Below are 20930 nucleotides of genomic sequence, written 5' to 3'. Positions count from 1 at the left end.
CATCAATAATTGGCAAGGCAGAAAAACAATCTGTTAGGGCCCGCAAAAAGTCCCAAAATATATTTTATTATCTTGTGTGAAATCCTGTTAATAGCTATGAAAAAAGGTTATTTCAGTTGTAACGAGATATTGGTTCAGCATTTTGAGTTCATGGCAACTCTTTCAAATCCTTTGGGTTTCCATATTTCTTTAAGCCAAATTTTAATGAAGTTTTCAGTGTTCACATGTACACGTCACATTCACTTACAGTCAGGAGCCCTGAGTGTCCATTCCTAGCAATTAATGGTCTGTAATATTTTGTCAGCACAAGATAAAAAAATATATAATTTCTTGGAAGTTTTCGGGCTCTGTAGTTTATTATCTGGACGGTATAATGCTATAAGAAATTAGATACCACCCAAGCCTAAACTGAGCCTGTTCATGAACCAGTCTCCTCTAAAACTTACCAACATAACACTGACTGACTGATTTCTTTAGTGACCAACGTCTGTGATGTGAAAAAGACTATTTTAGATACGGGGATTAATAAAGTACAACAATAATAATTATTATAAGGCATTAGCTGGATAGGTATCGCTAGATTACTTTGTAAAACCAGTTTTGGCTGGAAAGGTCAAGAGTTTTCAAGTCTGAATCAAAACCAATAAAAATTCACCCAAGTGCGTGATAAGACTGAGCCCATTCACACGTGGCCACAACTCTGGTATTGAGGCCATCATTCATAAGAGGTAGAAAAGTGTCCTCTGTATATAATCAACATTAGGAGTGGGTGGGGTGCTTCATGGCATGGTCAAAACTCAAATCTTCAAGATCACATTTGACACTCTCTAAAGACAATGGTGTTTCCCCATTTATACAATCGTTTTTGACCAATTCAGAAAAGGTCGTTGGTCAATTTGCACTTTACCTGAGCGGTCAGATGCACTCCATCTGCAGAAATTCCAATATCTGTGGTATAAACGCTCCACTAGCTATAAGCCTTGTTTTTCTATTTCAACACGGGCATGAGGCTATGAGGCAAAAGGTCCAAATTACCCTCTTTCAGTATCACCTGACATCTGCCGGATCCCCCACCCTCACACTGCCCACTTGCACAGCTTAGGACAGTTTTCCACTGTCTGGTCTGGTAGTTCCCACTCAGCTCTCAGATCTTCAGACAGCAGAATCACAGGTACCCGTCTACAGAACAGAGCAACCGTATTTGGTGCATCCGGCAGATGGGCCTTAACATGTGGCCGCACCAAATCCCACTCAGACATTATTAGCCCAGTTCTGTTTCCACATCAGAATCCTTATCTTACTTCACAGATAGCACCACAAACTCCTTGTTTTTCTTCAAGACAGCAGCCATTTTCAGTTTCTTTTTATTTACTTGAGCTTATATATTTTTACAAGAGGTAGGTTAGCCCAGCAGGACCTACAGAAGGACCCTACACGCGGGATTCCAGTGACTTCTGGTGTCCCTCATTGTCATTCTTTGGCACATACAGTATAATGTAATACTCTCATATTGCTTCTTTTTTGAAACATTATTGATGAAATAGCCCCATCCTTGTCAATAACCACCTTATTCTAATTACAGTGTTCCATTCCTACAAGTAAGTGTTTTTTTTTTCTTTTTTAAATCCTTTCCGATTCCAAGGAAACCGGTGCATATATAACCCTCTATTATTCATTTGTCGTCATTTATTAATCAATTGAATTTAATCAATGGCATACTTTTTAGTAACGTTTCAGTTTATCAATGATGAAAATTATTTAGATTATTAATGACTTGATTGCTGGACTAATTTTATTTAACGCTAGTGAAGAAGTAAAGAAAAGGCAGGAGAAACAGATTCTCACAATGAATGTTGTAATTGGCACGTTGCTTTATTTTGAAAACAGACAAAAGTTTCCCATCACATAGAATTGAACTGAACCATTTATTCACTCACAATTTTAACTCCTTATATATTTAAACTGAAGATTGCACTCACTTAACATGGAAAACAACCAGAGCAATTTTGTTGTTTTTGTTAGTTCCTGCTTTAAATACAGTGCAGAATATTTTCAAATAATTTATTATGTCAAACTGTCATGACAACACCAACAACATCTAAAATAAGTCACTTTCTTGTTTTTATGTTTTTTTGTGACTGCCAAACATTTCTGTGGAGGCGTTTCCATGTGCTTTGGTTAAATGACTCGAGGGATTCATGTCATGCTGACAAGCTGTTGTACTCTGCTGGGTTTTACGGTACTACACGTCATACTGTTCAAAATCCATTTCATCTTTTTTGTGTGAGGTGACCATCATGAATCAAATATCAGTCGGTATTACAATGCTAGACACACTCTCAATGTTTAAGATAACATTAGGGGTCGCTCTAATTTAGACTGAAGAAATTTTGCGCCTTTTTAATCAAATCATTACAATATGATGAACCTTAAAATTAAAAGGCTTTAGGTCTAGCTTGAGCCAAACACCTTCAATGGGAACTCCCCCAATTTTAGAAAATAACTGTCACACAAAAAAGTGAAAAAAATTGAATAAAATGAATGGTCCTTACACTTAGAAGGCAGAATGACAATTCCTGTTACGCATAATTACTAATATTTTTCAGACTTTGTCTTGGCTGGCCTGGTCTTCACCTTTATCTGTCTCTATTGGAACACTTTCAGTTGGTTTAGTCTCGACATCGTCTGAAATGGAACACAAGAAAGAAACAAACATTTATTCACATTTTCCTTTGGTTCCTAGCTAATTTGGTTGCGCATTACAGAGCCGCTTTCACAAATGTTTCAATGAATTCAAATTCATGGTTCATGGCTCTGTGGTTGAGGAATTTGTGTTTGCGTCCAGAATATTTGTGTCACCTGTGGCCGCTTGGCAAAGGCCTTTAAACCCAAAAACTCTTCTTCAGTGCTGTGATCTGAGCTCATGCTCTGCTCACACCTGCATATTTGTCAGGGCAAGACAGGATATATGGAAGCAATGGAATTCCTATGTATTTCTGCTCGTACAAATAGCAAGTACCATCACTTATGTATCCTCCTAATGCTAATTTTCAAAAGCAGGTGCATTCGAGTTAGTAGAATGCCAGTGTGCCCCTTTTTGAATTTGGCCTCCTAAACATCCCCTATATCTAGCTGGTGAATCCCCTCCTGCCCTTTCACCACCTTAGCCACTGTGTGGTGAACGTACTGGTGCAGAATGGACACATCACCCAGGTGGGGGCTGCACAGTGGTGGTGGATGAAGTGACTCCCCATTGGGTGTTTTGAAAAACATTTAAATAAATAACATTCATTCATTCACAATTAGACAGGAAAACAGACACATGTTTTGTTTTGTTATAAACATCTTCGCATCACATGCTGTACATAAAGTGTGCATTGTTTTTTTCCCCTTCCTTTCCTTGTGCCCCCCCCTCCTCCCCCAGCCCATCACTCTTAAAGTAGGACTTGTTCTGGTCTGGCATATTTGCAACATACTGAAATCTAAAGTGTAGGGTTGGAGTGATGTTCATGATTTCAGAATTTTATGCGTATGTCTAAATCCTATGGAAAATTTTATTCAAATTCCAAAGCAAAACTAGAAAAAGCTAGCTATATGAAGTTGAAAAAAGTTAAAATTTTCCCATTAAAGACTGACTGAATTCTGATTGGCTATTGGAGGTTCCACCCACTTTTTCAAACCTGGAACTGCAGTCACTCATTGACCAACAGTGCAATGTTTGGGGACCCTGCCATCAAAATTGTGAGAATGGCAGCAGTTTAAATTTTCCCAATGAGTGAAATCTAATAGGCTGTTAGTGGCCCCACCCCCTTTTCGAGCCTTGGACCGCAGTCACCCATTGATCAACTGTGCAAAGTTTAGCGATCCTGCCATCAAAAATGTGAGAATGACAGAAGTTAAAAATTTGATTTGATTGAATCTGATGGGCTGTTGGTGGCTGCCTTTGAACAGGTGAAATTTGATTGGCTGGAAGAGAGGACCTGGGTTTGAGCACGTCCACCAAACGTCGCCAGTTGCTTTAGTGTGACCCCATGACTGTGTTATTCAAGTTTGGTGAGTTTAGTGTGAAACCTGTATGAGTGGCAGCAGTTTGAAAATCCTCAAAGTACAAGTCAATGGGGAAAATGGGGTGTTTGATGGGACGTCCCAGTAGGATGGAGGGGGGACAGCTTAGAAAAGAACATTAGATAATTAGCTGCATCACAAGTGTTGGGAGAGTTTGCAAACCCTACAGACTATTTCCAAGGTGATTAAACTCTTATGCCTGTGTAGGTTCTCAGTCGCAGAGGACATGATAATCTTAAGGGTTTGAATCGAAGGAACCTTAATTCATGGCCTTCAGGCACTTTTTTTTCAGTTTCTTGAAGACGTTTCACCTCTCCTCCAAAAGGCTTCTTCAGTTATAAAAGTCTGATGGGGAGTTCCAGGTATCAAGCCCTTAAACCGTTACAAATACGTAAATGCATGTGCATGTGTGTGCAGACTTATCTCAAACTGAAAATATCACTCCAGTCAACTGACCAAAGTTGGCAGCCCTGTTGGTGCAGAGAGAAAGGTGATGTTTGGAGAGTTTGCATGGTGGGTTACCTGGGACGTAGCCTTTATGCTTGTGTGGGGGCTTTAATTGTGAAAATTGAAGCTTGGTTTAATTACCTATAAATGAATTACTTGGTTTTTCCTTTTTTGCTGTAAAGAACAATGACTATTGCCTGGTTACAAAAATTAGGAATCTACAATAGCACACAGTTATTTGCCGCTTGTCTGTGTCCGTTTTTGCATGAAATGATGCCCTGACACCCACTTTTCACACTTACCATATCAACAGTGTCTTTCAGGCTTTGTTTGGTACTTTAAGTTTTATATCATTCATAGATAATTATAAAAAAAAGATAAATTACATCTAAAAACTGTGTACGGAACAAAATTTAAAAATCTATATTGACAAAGAATATTGATGATTAGATAGATAGATAGATAGATAGATAGATAGATAGATAGATGATAGATAGATAGATAGATAGATAGATAGATAGATAGATAGATAGATAGAAAGAAAGAAAGAAACATGAGGACCGTAATAGAAAAGGCGGCGGGAGGCCAGCTCACCTTTTTTCTCTGGAAGTTGAGACTCATTCTCCTCATTTTGGGACTTGTCTGGTAATGGCTCATCTTCATTGACAGCAGGCACATTGGCTTCTTTGAGTTCCTCCACTTCCTTGTTAACGTCTTGCTGTGTCTCCTTGGCTGCAGCTAACTGAGAAGATTCACTCTCATTAACAGTGGGCTTCTCTGTAGGGGAAGAGACTTTTTCACCAGCCGCGGATCCCTCCTCCTCTTTGGCAGTTCCCGTTGTCTCCGTGGGTGCTTCTGACTGTGCCTCTTCTTTCGCTGGTTCAGTTGCAGGGGTGTTAGTTGCCTTGTCGGGTTCTGAACTTTTTGGTTGGTTTGGTGTTTCCCTTTCTTCAGTAGTGCATTCTGTGGCCTGATCCACCACTGGGGAGCTTTTCCCTTTCTTTTCCCCTCCCTCCATCGCTGCCTCTGGGACGGCAGCACTTTCGTCCTTCTTGCCATTCTTGAGTTTTTTTCGAATTATGTGTCCACGAAAGCTCGCCTGGATTTTGGTGGCTGCCTTGTGAGCTTTGTCTTCTGGTTTGTGAGCATCTTGTTCCAATTTTTGATCAGGTTCTTCATTTTTCTCAATCTACAGAACAACAGCGTATGGTCACAATGAGTTAATTTAATTATAAAGCATTAATTTATAAAATCAAGAAATCGCTTCAAGGCAAATACAGAGGATTAATGTTTATTGTAGGAGTGGCTCAGGATCTGTACTTAGTCTGCAAATTAGTACGCGCTGTAGTGTAATCTCCAACACATTGAAACATATCAGTGGTCATGTGTGATAATACGATGAAAAATTACAAAACAAATATTTTCTATATGTGTCATTCATTTTTTATAGGTACCACTGCATTTCTTTTGGATGGGAAGAAAGAACAGGAATTTGGTGAAAGGACTTGGGGACATTGGGATGAACAAAATTAAACAAACTATTAAATAAATACACACACAAATACATACATGCAGCCAAGTCAGCATCAGCACAAAGAAAAATAAACGAGTTAGCCTGCAGTGAAAGTTAATGAATCACTTCATCATCTCACTTAATATCACCCTGAGACATTCAGCCATTTCATAAAGCATTTATGCATTCGGTAACAAATAAGGCACCACATGTGTTCTGTTGGTATAATGCACTTTTTTCCCTGTTCATCAGTGTAAGTTTTTGGAAGGAAAAAAAAGAAAAAGTAGAACGTTAAAAAAAAAGAACGGTACATATATACAGTATATATGCGTATACACACCAATTTCTCCACTGAGCATGAATCATATATATATATATATATATATATATATATATATATATATATACAGGGTTACCACATCCACTGGAGGATCCCTCAATGTACCATAATAGTTGTGCATTGCTCAGCTCGGCTGGGAGCTGTATTACGTCTCCTTGCCCTGCCAGTTTGGGGAACACTAGCACTAGAAGAGCTGTCAGCATCCTCTTGAGTGCTTGAAATGCCACGTCACACTCTTGTCCAGTGAAATTTGGCCCCCTTTTTTGCCAAGCAGCGGGGAGGTGCTGTGAGATTGGTGCAGCCCCGCATAAGACACCAAACCAATAGAACTCCAGTGTAGTCTACAGTGTTGGCCAGTCTCACATGGTTGCTTCTCTGCCTTTATGGAAACACATCCATTACATGGCCGAGGAATTGCACATACCTCTGGAGAAGCTAATGAAGCTTGACACCAGCCCTCCAAGTACTGGCAAAGACCTCCTAGAGGTTGGTAAGACCACTGTCAGCGTCTGAGGCATGTATCTGGAGGTCATACAGGTATACAATGCACTCGTGAGATAGTACCCAACTGAGTATCAACCTCTTGAAGTTGGCAGGGGCATTGCAGATCCCAAAATGCATAACACTGCAGTACCACAGTTTTTGTCCCACGGAAAATGCTATCTTCTCCTGATCCCAGTCAGTGAGTGTCACCTACCAGTAGGTGCTGCTTAGGTCAAGAGAACTGAAACGCCTCTAACCCACTAGGAAACAAAGTCAATTATCTATGCACGTCAGTGGGTTATAGGCTGGCAACGTGAACCCCCTTGATGATTAGCTAGTAATCTCTTCCTATTTGCCGTATCCTTCTTGGAGAGTGGCATCTGGCAGGAATTTGGTCGGATTGAAGCAGTGCTGTATGTGTTGATCAGACAGTGGATCAGTCTGCATGCAGTCTCAATCACAGGCAGCGAAGACGTCAAGCTGGGCAAGCAGCAGTGTCTTCAGACTGGCTTCCTCACCTGTAGTCAATCAATAGCAGCTCCTTTGCCAGACAACTGTCACTGCCTCCCATTACATCCCCAGACCTGACCCTGCTAATGCACTGCCCAGCCTGATCTTACCCCTGACTGGCCCAATAGCTGCCTGTCGTTCTACCTGGTTTGAGTTCTTGCTCCAGACAGTAGCAACTGAACCCATTCTCTGGTTCTGTCGAACCAATGATACGCTCGTAGTGGGCAGGGCTGGAGTCTGCTGCTCAGGTAGCTCCCATCTTCTTCCTTGTGGTGTTGTTAATCTAGGCACGTCTGGCACACACAGTGGACAGGTCTTTCCCCATACTATACGAGTCCTGGATATCTTACAACCAAAACTCAATTCATTCAATGTCAAGTCATACATGGGGGCTTTTGAACTTTTCTACTGACTCTGGGTAAGTAGTGCTGCAGCCTATAGCTCCTCTTCCTTCGGAGCCAGCACACCAGGAGTCTCTAAAGTTGCTAAAGTGCCTTGTACCGGCTCACTGCTTCTTCTTCTCTCCCCACTGACCATGCCAGTGCTCTTCAGATGCCCCTTGTCGGCACAGGATTGGCTCAAGAAGTTCTGCTTCTACTCCCGTCTGCTCCAGAATACTTAGTATGGCAATGTAGACTTGCTGTGGCCGACTATCTTGCGCGAAGGATTGCAGTGGGAGGTCATTCTGCACCTTGTCTGGGTAGTGGGGGCACGTGTGGATATGCTATTTCTGCCTTGTCTTGTCATTGGCTGGCATGGAGATATGCGAGTTACATAGATATCAGGTGTGTGTCAATGTGCCACTGGAGGGCTTGCTTCAGCACAGAAAAATGCTGGTGGTCTTCCAGTCTAGGAGGATGTGCAGTGGTCTTTTTTCCTGGTTTAATCTTTGTCAAACCAGCCTCCATGCTACCGGAGCCTCATATATCTCCCTGGGGTCCGACCCCAGTCCTCCACTGTGCACTCCCACCTTGGCAGTCTCCCTGGGGCCATCGTCTCACTGTGCTACCACAATGCCATGGCCCACCAGTCAGGCTTTTCTGTTAGAGTGGGCAGATGGAAGCATTTCCTCAGTAAAATGCACAAAATGCACCCAAAGGACTGTATGGTCATAAGAAAAAAATATTCCACGTTCCAAGGAAGCCAAAATTGAGCACTTTGGGTTTAATGGCAACATACCATCTGGAGAAATGGTGGCACTGCTCATTACCTGGGCAATACTATCCCTACAGTGAAGTTTGATGGTGGCCACATTATGCTGTGGGCCTGTGTTTCAGCGACAGGATGGAGCGAAGATTCATGTTCCCACACAACAATGACCTGAAGCACACGGCCAAAGCAATTTAGGGCTGGATTAAAAACAAATGCATGACTGTCCCCGAGTGGCAGAACAGAGCCTGGACCCGACTGAACATCTCTGGACAGGACTAAGATAGCAGTACATCGACGCTCCCCATCCAACCTGATAGAACTTAATAGATACTGCAGAGAAGAAAGGAAGAAGATTCCCAGGCTTGCAGCATCACATACAAGGCAACTCACAGCTGTGATCACTGCCTAGGGTACTTAAACAAAGTACTACAAGTACTTACTTTTAATGCATTTATAATCAAAGCTGTTTTTGCTTTGATTATTGTGTACTGTGTGCATATTTGTGATTTAAAAATAAATTTGATCCATATTAGAGTACATCTGTTATGTAACAAAATCTGGAAAAAAGCCTGAATGCACTGTAGGTTTCTCTATATGGGGAATAGTGAAACAGTGATATATTTTGAATACATCCAGTGAGTCAGATTCACTGTTAACAATTTCAACAGCACTACAAAATGACAGGCACACTATATAGCACACCTTTTAGGGACTATGCAGTGAGCATTGCTCAGAGCTGTTCTGACTGGAGCTTTTCCTGGAGTTTTTTGGGGCAGGATTTAATTGCACGGTATTTATTTCTGGGTTTTGTTGCGAGTCTCCATCATCCTGTCATCAGTTTTGTGGCTCGGTGGACCCGCTTCTTGTTTCTGGGTTCCTGGTTTTGATTTGCCAGCTTCTTCTGTTGGGTTTTACATTTTTCATTGGCTGGCATCCTGTTTTGGTGTCTGTGGTCTTGGTTACCCAGAATTGTACAGCTGATGTACCGTGCAAACCACAAACTTCTTTCTTGTATTTCAACCCCATTTTCTGGTTCCTGTGTCCTAGTTATTGTTTTCTCCAGGGCCAAACACCTGAATCTGCATCTTGTACATCTCATCCTGGAGTGCCCCATTCAGTCCGCACTCTCAAGTCCTATTGCTTACCCGTTTCTGCAGAGCACTGTCCAGAAATATCAGGGGCCATCAGGGGAACATGGTGCTGTAGATGGTCAGTCTGTTTTTGGTGTGCCCTGTTTTGGCTTGTCAGAGTCAAACGTGTTCTAACCAAAGACAAGCTGACAGGTTGATATGGTGGCTAACTGTGATTCATTTTTTTCTGCTACAGAAATACATTAGTGAATAAAATTTTAAAAAATAATAAATTGTCTTCCTGTTCTCTTAGGCTTGCCTTTACATGCCATACTCTCACAAAGAAGTTGCTACATATCAGGAATAAGTTCATGAAGCAGTTCAGTTTAGGGCTACCAAATGCCTTCCGAAACCTATAAACACAAAGTTTTTCTATGTAGTTAAAATTAAAATGCATTACCATGTTTTCAGTGAAAATACAATTCTGGACAATATTATTGGCCTTGTATTTTAGGAACTGTGTATAGTATCTTCAGAAATAATTGGAAAGTCACAATATTTAGTCATCAGAATATTTTAATTGAATGTGCATACATGGAGTTATACAACAAAACGATGTCTGTTTCAGCTTACATTTAATCTTTTCACTGAAGAAATACTGAATATGACTTGAACAATATTAAAGGTACCCTTCTTTAATACTTGGTTTCACAACTCTTGGTAAATACCGACAGCCTTCTTGTAGTCATAAATAAGCTTCTTACACCTTTCAGTTGTTAGACTTTCTGATTCTTCAATTTCTCAAGTCTGCAGGATTCACTTTACCAATAGCAAATTTCCATATATTTTCAATCAGATTGAGATCACTGACTCAGTGACGCAGTCCAGCATTTCTGATTTCTTCTGTATTTTTGCTCACTGTCTTGCTAGAGGACCCTGTGATCTTTGATTCATGTCTGCTTTTCTGACACTGGGTTGCTCACTTCACTAAAATGCACTGGTAACCCTCCTTTTTCAGGATCCCCTCAATATGTTCAAGGGCTCCAGTACAAGAGGCACCAAAGGAGAGGGACAACATTATGGAATCTCCACCACATTTAACTACAGGTTGGATATTGTTTTCATTCATTTCATTGGCCTAGATATGCTGATCTACACTGTCAAAGACAAATATCTTTGTTTTATTGGTCCACAGAACATGTTCCCAGAAGGATTTTGGTTTATCTAGGTGGGTTTGGGCAAAGATCAGACATGCCTGTCTGTATTCGTCTGTGAGCAGTGGGGCCCTCCTTGGCCTTCACCCATAATGCCCTCCTTATTTTAATGTTTGGCATTTGGCACATAACTCTAGTGCACTACAGGTAGTTCCAAGCTAACCTCAAGCTTTCTTGTAAGTTCTGTGCTGTTCTTCAACAGTTCACACCAACTTTTGAAGACTTTACTTGTTCACTTCCCACCACAGCTGGTGAGTCTTAATATGAGAATCAAACTTCTCAATAATATTGATTAATAACTGCGTTCAGGGATGACAAGGTTTCTGGGGTTAGCTTTGTACTGTAATGTATAAGTTTGGTGATTATAAATGTAGTTTTTCTTAGCTATGCACCATCTTTAAAAAGGAACAGGAAATCAGAATGAACTGTTTTCAAAATCTATCATTGGTTAATTCTTGTGCTTATCAGCAATCACAGGTGAGTCTAATTATACTGCAAATGAGATTATAGCTCATCTAATCAAACTGATTTATTTCAAAGGGTGCCAATGACTGTGTCATGCCTGCTTTTCGTTTTATTTATTTATTTATTTTTACCATTTCCACACATTTCCAATTCTATCGTTATTTTTTTCTAAAAAATAATTCTTATGATATTGTACATCATATGCTAAACACAGTAGCAATAATGTTGATCTATACTGTGTCTGTTTCCATATGTTTCATGTATAGAATCACTACTATAAGCAATCAACTATTGTGCAGCTGACACGTTTAGTTAATTGTTCAGAGTGCATAGTCTTCAGTAAACATACACCGTTTGGAGAAATGTGTTCTGGACCACTTCTTCACCCTCAATCAAAAATGACTGTCAGTAACCCTACAGGTACACTTTAAAGATATAATACCATTTTAAAAATGTATCTGTAAACCACACTTTTTCTTGAACACACACACAGTCAACTTTTATGTTCCTTAGAGGATATATACATGTATTTATTATTTAATAGAAGCCTTTGTCATGTAACTGATAATCAAAGAGCAGGGTCAGCCAGTCTCCCTATACCATTGTGGTTAAAGGTAACAGTGACATCACTCTGCCAGCCACAGGATTTGAACCAATGACCCAGCCTATAACCCATAGTGTCACACCATCTACAGGGAAAGAAAAAACAGGAAAAGGAGGAAAAGGAAAAAAAAGCTTATTTATCAAACTTGACACAACATTAGGGTGGTCAGGATTTTACTTCTAAGTTTTTATTTTATAATTTATATATGATAATTAAACAATTGTACAGTGCATAATTGGTGAAAATTGGTAGTGATATAAAAACTTTTTTAAAATGTTATTTGTTTAAATTTTATTCATTCAGTATTTATTTAAGTAGCCATTCATTTGTTTGGCTCTTTATTGGATTATTGTGCTAGAAAACAAAAATTTTCCCTCTAAGGGTAAATAAAGTTTTGTATTAGTTTATGTTATAATCATGCTATGCTATAAATATGGTCTCTAGGGGGCGCTAAAATCCATTTTATATTGCACAACCTCCAAATGGTACTAATTAAATATATATGAACAGTAACAAGCAAGTACATCTATAGTCATGTACAAGGTTGCTATACTAAAAACAAAATTGCTGTATATCCTATGGCTGCTATCACTTGGCAGGATTTTGGAGGGGGATGATACTAAATGTCTTTTATCAGAAACTTTGTGCAAATTAGCCAACAGGGGGTGCCATAAGCACTTATCTAGTTTTAAAATGATCACATATATATAAAAAAAATGTTTTATGTATAACCTAATGAGAATTAAATGTTAATTAATCAAATATAATGTGAGTTTAATAAATGTAATTTACTGTGATATTTGATAATTCATATGTGCACGTCACTAGCCGTATTCTAGCTGCGAATTTTCTTTTGTTTGTGAAAAATCATCAAGTATATAACCTAAATTTACAAAATATATTCCACAAAATACCCTATTATTAATGTCCAACAAACAACAAATTGAACAAATTCAAACAAAACATTCCATATACTCAAGTTATATATTGAAGATAAATTTGCATTGCAGTTGCTTGACATAACACACTTTTCCTTTGTGTGTTTGTTCTCTATATGAAAGGAAATCATTCCCTTTGGAGGCCAAATCATTTAATTCAAAAATGAAATCTACACCTTCATATATTAAAGTAATTACTGCATTGTGTGTATACATAGTAATATTATATACTTCTATATTACTATTACTATTACAGGAATTATTATTACTATAATAATTCCTGAAGGGTAATCTGATAAAATAAAATTTTGAAATATAGCCTTTTCCCTCAAGAACAAAAGTGACAACATTTCTGACACTACATAAAGCAAGAGAGATGCATTCTGGGTGTTGAAATTAGCCAGGCACCCATGTGACAGGGTGCAACCTACTTAAATCTCTAAAGACAATGTAATACAATGAGGTAATTCCTTTTTCAGGAGGTGGCCTTCTGGGTCCAAGCATAACATGTGACAAGGGTGAAAACAATGAACTATCTCTTTTATTTCACTTTTTTTCATCATAACATTTTTTCATGTTTAATATGCTACTTCATGGCTGCATTTTAGATCTAAAATTCAAATTGTTATGCATTTTACAAAATATTTTTTTTTGTTTGCAGGTGCAGGACAAAATATTTTATGCAGCTTTGTAAAATTGACACAAATATACATGTGAACATATATTCATTCCATATGTCTATGTTTTGAATTGTGGTCTGCTGTATCTACCCTGTATCATACTCTTTCTCCTTTGTAATGTCAGCAGGTGATTGGTGAGAGAGCTGGAGTGGGCCACACCCATACTGGTGTGTGGCCACTTTTACATTTATTTTTACATGCAGCCTAAAATGACATATGAATTCCTTATTACTGATTCAAAAATATATTGCTCATTGCCAGATAAAATCTTTAGGAAATTATTCAAAGAAAAAAAAAAGAACACATTTTTATTTTTGATTATTGTCACTAAGAAACATATGAACTGTGTCCAGAGGAGTTATAATTTTATCCCAACAAGGAGAGCATTAACTAGTTAGCCTAATTGAAAGTAAAATAAGTAAAAGCCTGCTTTATAATTTTTTTCAAATATTTGTTTTTCCTCACAAAAAAAATTTGAGATATTTTCTGTTTTATTAAACAATACACAGTATTAGTTTATTGATTATGGCCTCAATTTATGCATTGTGTGCTCTGCATTAAATTCATGGTATCACTCTGGATTTATAATGTGACAAAAATGAGAGGGAATACTCCCAGTAGGGAGAAGGGATGCAGTTTGCAGTTAATGCCCATACGTTCTCAGCTTGACTGGGCTCTTGCCGAATGAGTCTGCACTGTCTCTACCACACCCTTTCTCTGAGCTTGCTTCTGCAGAAGAAGAAATTCAGATGGATATTACACTTCCGGAAGCAGCGTTTTAATTTTTTTTATATAAATGTCTTATCAAAGGTACTTCTAAATATCGCAGCATGTTATTCTTATATTTTTAACACTTACAATAAAATATTTCTGGTTCAGGAATATTATCCTTGCCGTTCCTTACTAAATGTCTAATGTTACTTCAACAAAAGCAGCACAGTTATACCAAGCACCCTTTTAGACCACAATAATGTGCAACTATGCATTTTTTATTCAAAAATCAAAGCAAGCAAAGCAATATTTTCTAGATCAGAACTGGAAGCCTGCACACGAGTAACATAATGGATAAATATGACATCTTTTCCACACATTTTATGAGCTCACCCAAAGAGATTATTTAAAAATACATCCAATAAACATTGTTGAAACACAACAACATATATTGAATATGAGAACAAAAAAAGTATCATCAATAAAATGCAGTGCCGTCTGGTCATGTTCTGATGAGATATGTATTGGCTGCACAGTGATGCAGTGCTAACACAGAAAACGATGCCTCACCCATCCTCATAAAAATCTGGAAATGACTCATACTAGGTTACATCTAAGCGAGAAAGCAGGTATCCTGATGGCTTTGGCCATTGTTTTATGATATTTAGAAATAATTTAAGGCAGTAGACATAAAATAGAACCAAGGCAATCAGTAATACTAGTTTTCTAATCAGGAAAACCCCAATAATTAATCTAAGTAAAGCAGACAGCAAACGCTACATAACTCTTATAACACTCACTGACACAATCTTCTAAGACACGCCCTGATGCTTAGAAAAAAAAATGTTTGAAGTGCCTGAGCATCCTTTAGATTTGAATGATGACCAACTGGAAAGTGTGTACTCCGTAACATCTGTAGGCACAATAAAGTTATCCCAGGTGATGAGACCCATTTCAAATCCTAAAACAGTAATAATCCCTTCAAGACAATAATTCTTTTCTTTTTTTTTTCTTTTTTTTCTCCTGAGACTGCTCAGCTTGTTGCCAGAGGAACCATAGTTTGATCTGATTCCTCCCTTTTTTTTACAAGATCCTACTTAATGTGACCAGTAATCTTATTATTGTTTTATCACTGAATTATATTATAATTATCATCATAATTTTTAATAATAATAAAAAGAATAAGTAAAATACTAATAATAATCAAACTTTTGAGCACAATATCTCAGTGCCTGTCTACAGTATTACAAGAGTATGAGTATATCAGCAAGCGTGCCTAAGCCGGCTACACCCTGAATACTGGCCACCCCATACTTTTCATTTTTACGCATGTATTGCACTTGATTTTAGAAGAGCTCCTTCATAAGGATGGATGGCATATGTATGAAAAAGCACGGACACTCACAAAACATTGCAGGCATCATTAAAACGGTGAAAATCACAAAAGAGGGCTAGCTGTATGCTGCTTGTCAAAACGTGTTCATTATCATAATTAAATGAGCTAAGGTGTGTCAGCTATAGAACACTACACCCAATGGAAATTACAGTAGAATAAAACAGTGAATAACCATGTCTAATCTCATTCAAGCCTTTTCACACACAATGAAATGCATAATACAATGATGGACGTATTACAATGATGGGAAAAATGAAAAGAAATATATAATAGAATATATAATAGAATGAGACAATTACCGGTTTTGTTCTTCTAATGCAGCACAGCATGACTATAGTATCCTCTTTCTTTTTTCCCCTTTTCTTCGTTCCTCGTTTTCTTTTTAATTCTTCCTCTCCCGCTCTCTCTTTCCCTTCCTCAATCGCACGCTCACACACACACACACACACACTGGCTGTATCAGCAGCTGAGATGCCTAATGCTTTTACTCATCACAATTTGCACACACGCTCACAAAATCCGCCTGGCCGCACCTCACCGTGACTTACTGGCTTACAATGACTGCAAGTCCACCCTCAAGCCTCCTCCCCCTCCCTACACCCGCTACCCCTCCTTCTGGCTGAAATAAACCCACCCACCTCCCCCCTCCTCTATCTCCTCAGTCCTCACAGTAGCTTCCACAAGCAGCAGCCATAACCCCACCCTGCCTTGTTCCCCTTATGAATGATTGAATACCTCCAATCTGGCCACAGAGAATACCAATTTTGTAGGCTTCCCTTTTCTTCCTCGCTGGGTGTTGGCCCAGCTGAACGAATTCTTAAAGGAAAAACATTTCCATGATTATTTTCTTATAATTCACATGCATCAGCACCTACTTACAGTGAAAAAAGAATCAAAACTACACACAGACTCACAAACACACACACTTATAAATAATGGTGTCACTTTTTATTACTTTAATAGCAGACCTTCAAGACATTAATAAATCAGTAAATAGAGCAAATACCCGAAGCACAAGGGTAAAGTACTTCATTGTCTAGAACAAATGTAAATTGGCTCAATTTAGTGCTCATATTAAATCAGCATCCTTGCACATATGGAGATACGTACAGATTCTTAGAAGCTAAACAGGGTGTGGCCAGGAAGTCATCTCTCTGTGCTGGTCTCCCTCTGGGTTTTTACTGCCTGTACCATGATAGTCAGGCACAACAGAAGCCCCCACCCCCTGCTCAGTGAGAAAAAAAAAAAACATGCCCATATAACAGGGATTGCACCATCTAAGCCATTCTTTCCCACTGTACTGGAATATATTTTAGCCTGGAATAATTTTTCCTTAAAATTATTGTTTTAGCAGAGCGAATTAAATTTGTGATTGATAATGATCATTTACATAGCCAATATATGGTTTTTATTGCAGAAGTCAGAAATAGCTATTAATATGTATATAAAATATTGTATAAGAATAGCATGTTAAAATCAAATAAATATATACAACATTTATATTTTATAGTAATATTTATATTTAATATTTCTTAAAATTTCTAATAGTTGGAATAAATGTAAGGACTGGACTCCATTACACTACATCTTCATTTATTTACGGTTTATGAGGCAAATAGTAAATTTCTAACAAGCTTACTCCAAACCCATTTTTACACTTATTTTTGTTGAAATCTCACTATTGTGATGGAAATGTATTTTTAATAAAGTTATCTTTCCCAGCTTTTAAATTCATCATAGCATCCATAATACTTTTTTTTCCTCCCCTAATTTCCCCATCCCAACATCGCTTGACTTATTTCAATAAACTCTTTGATTTGGAGCTACACATACTTTTAAAACACCATTCTTAGATAATTCTCAGTTGATGTAAAATGGTTGCTATTATTTCTTTCCGAAACTAAATACTGGGTGTTTTGTGGGCAGTAGTGTCCCCCTAGAAGTAAACCCCCCATTTTACAGTATGGTCTCTTTGCCTTTCTACTAATGCAAAACATCAGAAATTCTTTTCTATTTAAATAAATGCGTGGAAACATCCCCAACCCCTTAACTGTTGCATCCATTGGTAACCAAACCTAGACCAAATGATACTGTATATTCAATGGATCCCACATATTGTTGCCTTAATTGAATGATTCTGGATTGTATTTGGACACAGCTTTTTAGACGAACTCACAAAGATGATTGGCTTGAGAAGTCAACGGATGTACAGATAATCACCTAATCTCAAAACTGAACTTGCCTAAGATGGATTGTGATCAGGATACAAGAACAGCCTTTTTATCTCTGTGTGAAATGTCAGATATCATACTAGCGACCTGTTGGATGTAGCCTAGAGCTGGTAGTAGCCCCAGAAAAAGCTTTGTAGTTAATGAATTAGATGCTGTATGTGTATTCTCATATCGATCAAGTGGAATGGATTCTTTCGCAAAGCAATAGAAACAACGCTGGGTGAACTAATATTTTATGTTAAATGTCGGGGGGTCCAAACGAATAATTATGAAATGTGAGGGGGAAACGTTCCCCTCAGATTTAATGGTGGCGATGCCCATGACTGTATTCCATAACACAATCTTCCTGCCTGCCACAGGCTTGAAGAGATCAATGTTATGAACTAGGAGAGGAATGATAAATCAAATGTCAGGATTAGGAGACAAGAAGAAACCAGAGAAGGGCAGAGTTTTGGAGAAAAAGGATACTCCTTAAGGGCAAGTGACAAAATGGTTCTCCACCAAATGGACAGCTGAAAGTCTGATGGCTGAGCTGAGTTTAGGTAGGTAGGCCGAAAATGCTCTCCTCAGGCAACATGTATTCTACGACATTACGAGTTGAACGGATTGCTAGGGACAGTCACCATATACAGGGGTTTTGGAGTATCTGGCCAAAGATAGAGGGTTGTTTGACGATGGTGCAGGTGAGTCTTCAAAGCCTCTTCCTGTGACCCTTGTCCAAGATGGACACTCTTAGCTGGGGATGACCAAATGAAGCTTCATGAACCAATCGCTGTATTTTCTGACAACACTAGATGGTGCTCTCTATTCAGAAAAGGGCTTAATTCATGCCCCAAAGCAAACCAAGAACCCCATCAAGTGGGGTTAAAAATACAGAAGATGGTTGATGAAGCTTCATTTGGCCATCACAACTCTTAGCCACAGCACTTTGTTCAGACTTCTCCTGAAACACTCCCAAGCTGTTTTCAGGTTCCAATTTTGGAATCGAGAAGTATGCAAGGGTGGCATACAACCTGCAGAGTAGCTTCTGTCAGATAACTTTATCATTCACAGTAATTTAAGTATGGTTTTTTGCTTGTTAGGGCCACACCAGTTAGGAAACAGGAGGATAAGGCAGACATGGAGAGTTGGATATGACATTAGCTTTGCTCAAAACCACTTAATTCATTTTCTCCATCTGGACACAGAACCAGAGATTTCCAATACTAGGTATTACCCCAGGCGACAGTTTAATAAAAAATTTAAGCGAATTGAGTAGCAGCACATATGAGCTGGTCAGGAGGCAGCAGAACCCTTGAGGCACTTAGCTTCCCAGTTGTCAAGGTTTGAGGGCAGGGAGGATATAAGCGACTTCTTCTACCTTGACCTTCTCCCCAGCGCAGGCTTTAATCTGCACCAGGGAAAAGAGTCCTGCCTGGTTGGGACAATAAGTGGCCACCAGCCACACTCTATCCATGAGACCATGACCATGAGAAAACCATGATTACCTTTCATTTGTATGGTGCTGATCTCCGCCTGCTGGTCTATGGCCGATCCCTGGCAGAACACTGCATTAGACCATATAAACAACAAATGTGAGTTGAATAATGTGATAAAACTTTTCTTTTGAAAACATTACATTATATTCATTATATTAATTTAAATATTGACCAATGGTAACCAATTCTATGCATGAATTTAGTTGGATTCTAATGGATATAGTGCCATGGCGCTGTGTGTGGAGTTTGCATATTCTCCCCGTGTCCTCCAGGTACTCTGGTTTTCCCCCATGGTCCAAAAACAAGTTGATTTGTAGTTACCAAATTTCCTGTAGGTTTGACTGGTGACTGTGCCCTGTGACGGGTTGGTGCCCCATCCTGGGTTGTTCCCTGCCTTGTGCCCTGTGAGGGGTTGGTGCCCCATCCTGGGTTGTTCCCTGCCTTGTGCCCTGTGATGGGTTGGTGCCCCATCCTGGGTTGTTCCCTGCCTTGTGCCTATAGCCTCCAGGACAGGCTCTGGACCCCCCACAACCCTGACTAGGACAAATGGTTATGGAAAATTAATGGATGGATGGATGGTTGGATCATATGAGGTACATGTTGCTAAGAGGTACAAATAAAATAGTAATCCCAAATCATGTTCATATACAGAAATATTTTACATAATTTTTGAGATATATTACTCCAGATGCTTATGGTAACTGTGCCATGGAGCCAAAAGCGGGAGATTAGGCGGCGGAAATTCAGTGTGTATTAAAGACTAGGCAGTGTTATAGTCCTGGATTTGCAGTCTTTATGTTGGATGACATACAGAGGTTCAGATATGAAGTATCACTGAAACTCTTCTGGTTTTTATCATCAAATAACCTCAGATGTATGAATCCATTCCTTGGTATCTCCTTGCTCTTCAGCAACTACAGCTCCAACATCACCCTTCTCCTTAACATGTTTCCTAGCAACAACAACAGACCAATGTCCTCTCCTCCCTGTGCGCTGTAATGATGGAATCTCCAAATAGGGTGCTCACAGATCTGTTACTCCATCCTTGTCATGGTTAAGGTCATCTGACCGTTAGTTTATTTCATAGATAAGATTTGTCTTACACATTCATTGATTTTGCAACCACAGAAGCAATAGAAAAATGCAAAGCATATAATGCAAGTTGATTGTCACGTTTGAGGTTTCCTTTACCAACAATGTGGTGGCCATAAAAGGCATATTCAACAAGCATAACATTTATTGCAACAGAACTGTGTACAGGAATGTGATCGGAACGGATGAGTTTTGCATTTGCTGTGGGGGCTGCTAGCCTGATGCAGAATGTGAATAAGGGAAGTTTGGAAGCTCTTACTAGAAATTAAATACATGGACATATTATTGTTACACGCAGGGGTCCTGCTAGAGATTTTGGACCCCTGTCACTCAGGGGCCCTTGGAATCATCCTAACTCCCCCCCACCCCCTTTACGGCGTCCCTTCCTGTATGTACCTCTCTACTCTGGATTTGTAGATAATATACAACACCTCCTCTCATTTTTTAAACCTACAAACGTCAATGCAATGGGATATATTTCTTTCATATTCTTTTCTATTTATTTTAGCTCTTTTCATGACATGGGTCTTGAAGTTCTCAG

At 39.0% G+C, this 20930-nt stretch overlaps 1 protein-coding gene across 1 annotated transcript; it reads right to left on the bottom strand.

Annotated features, from left to right (window-relative positions):
* Positions 1 to 1853: 1853 nt before the first annotated feature.
* On the bottom strand, positions 1854 to 16173 carry gap43 (growth associated protein 43). Its single transcript, XM_023812100.2, has 3 exons — positions 15888 to 16173; positions 5107 to 5701; positions 1854 to 2685 (listed from the first exon to the last, which is right to left on the bottom strand). Exons 1-3 carry the CDS (start codon positions 15915 to 15917, stop codon positions 2603 to 2605), a joined length of 708 nt encoding a protein of 235 aa, XP_023667868.1. The 5' UTR covers positions 15918 to 16173; the 3' UTR covers positions 1854 to 2602.
* Positions 16174 to 20930: the final 4757 nt, after the last annotated feature.

This window comes from Paramormyrops kingsleyae, chromosome 17 (genome assembly GCF_048594095.1).
Source record: "Paramormyrops kingsleyae isolate MSU_618 chromosome 17, PKINGS_0.4, whole genome shotgun sequence".
NCBI classification, from domain to species: domain Eukaryota; kingdom Metazoa; phylum Chordata; class Actinopteri; order Osteoglossiformes; family Mormyridae; genus Paramormyrops; species Paramormyrops kingsleyae.
The sequence above is the reverse complement of the archived record's forward strand: the minus strand, read 5'-3'. Positions and strand labels throughout refer to the sequence as shown.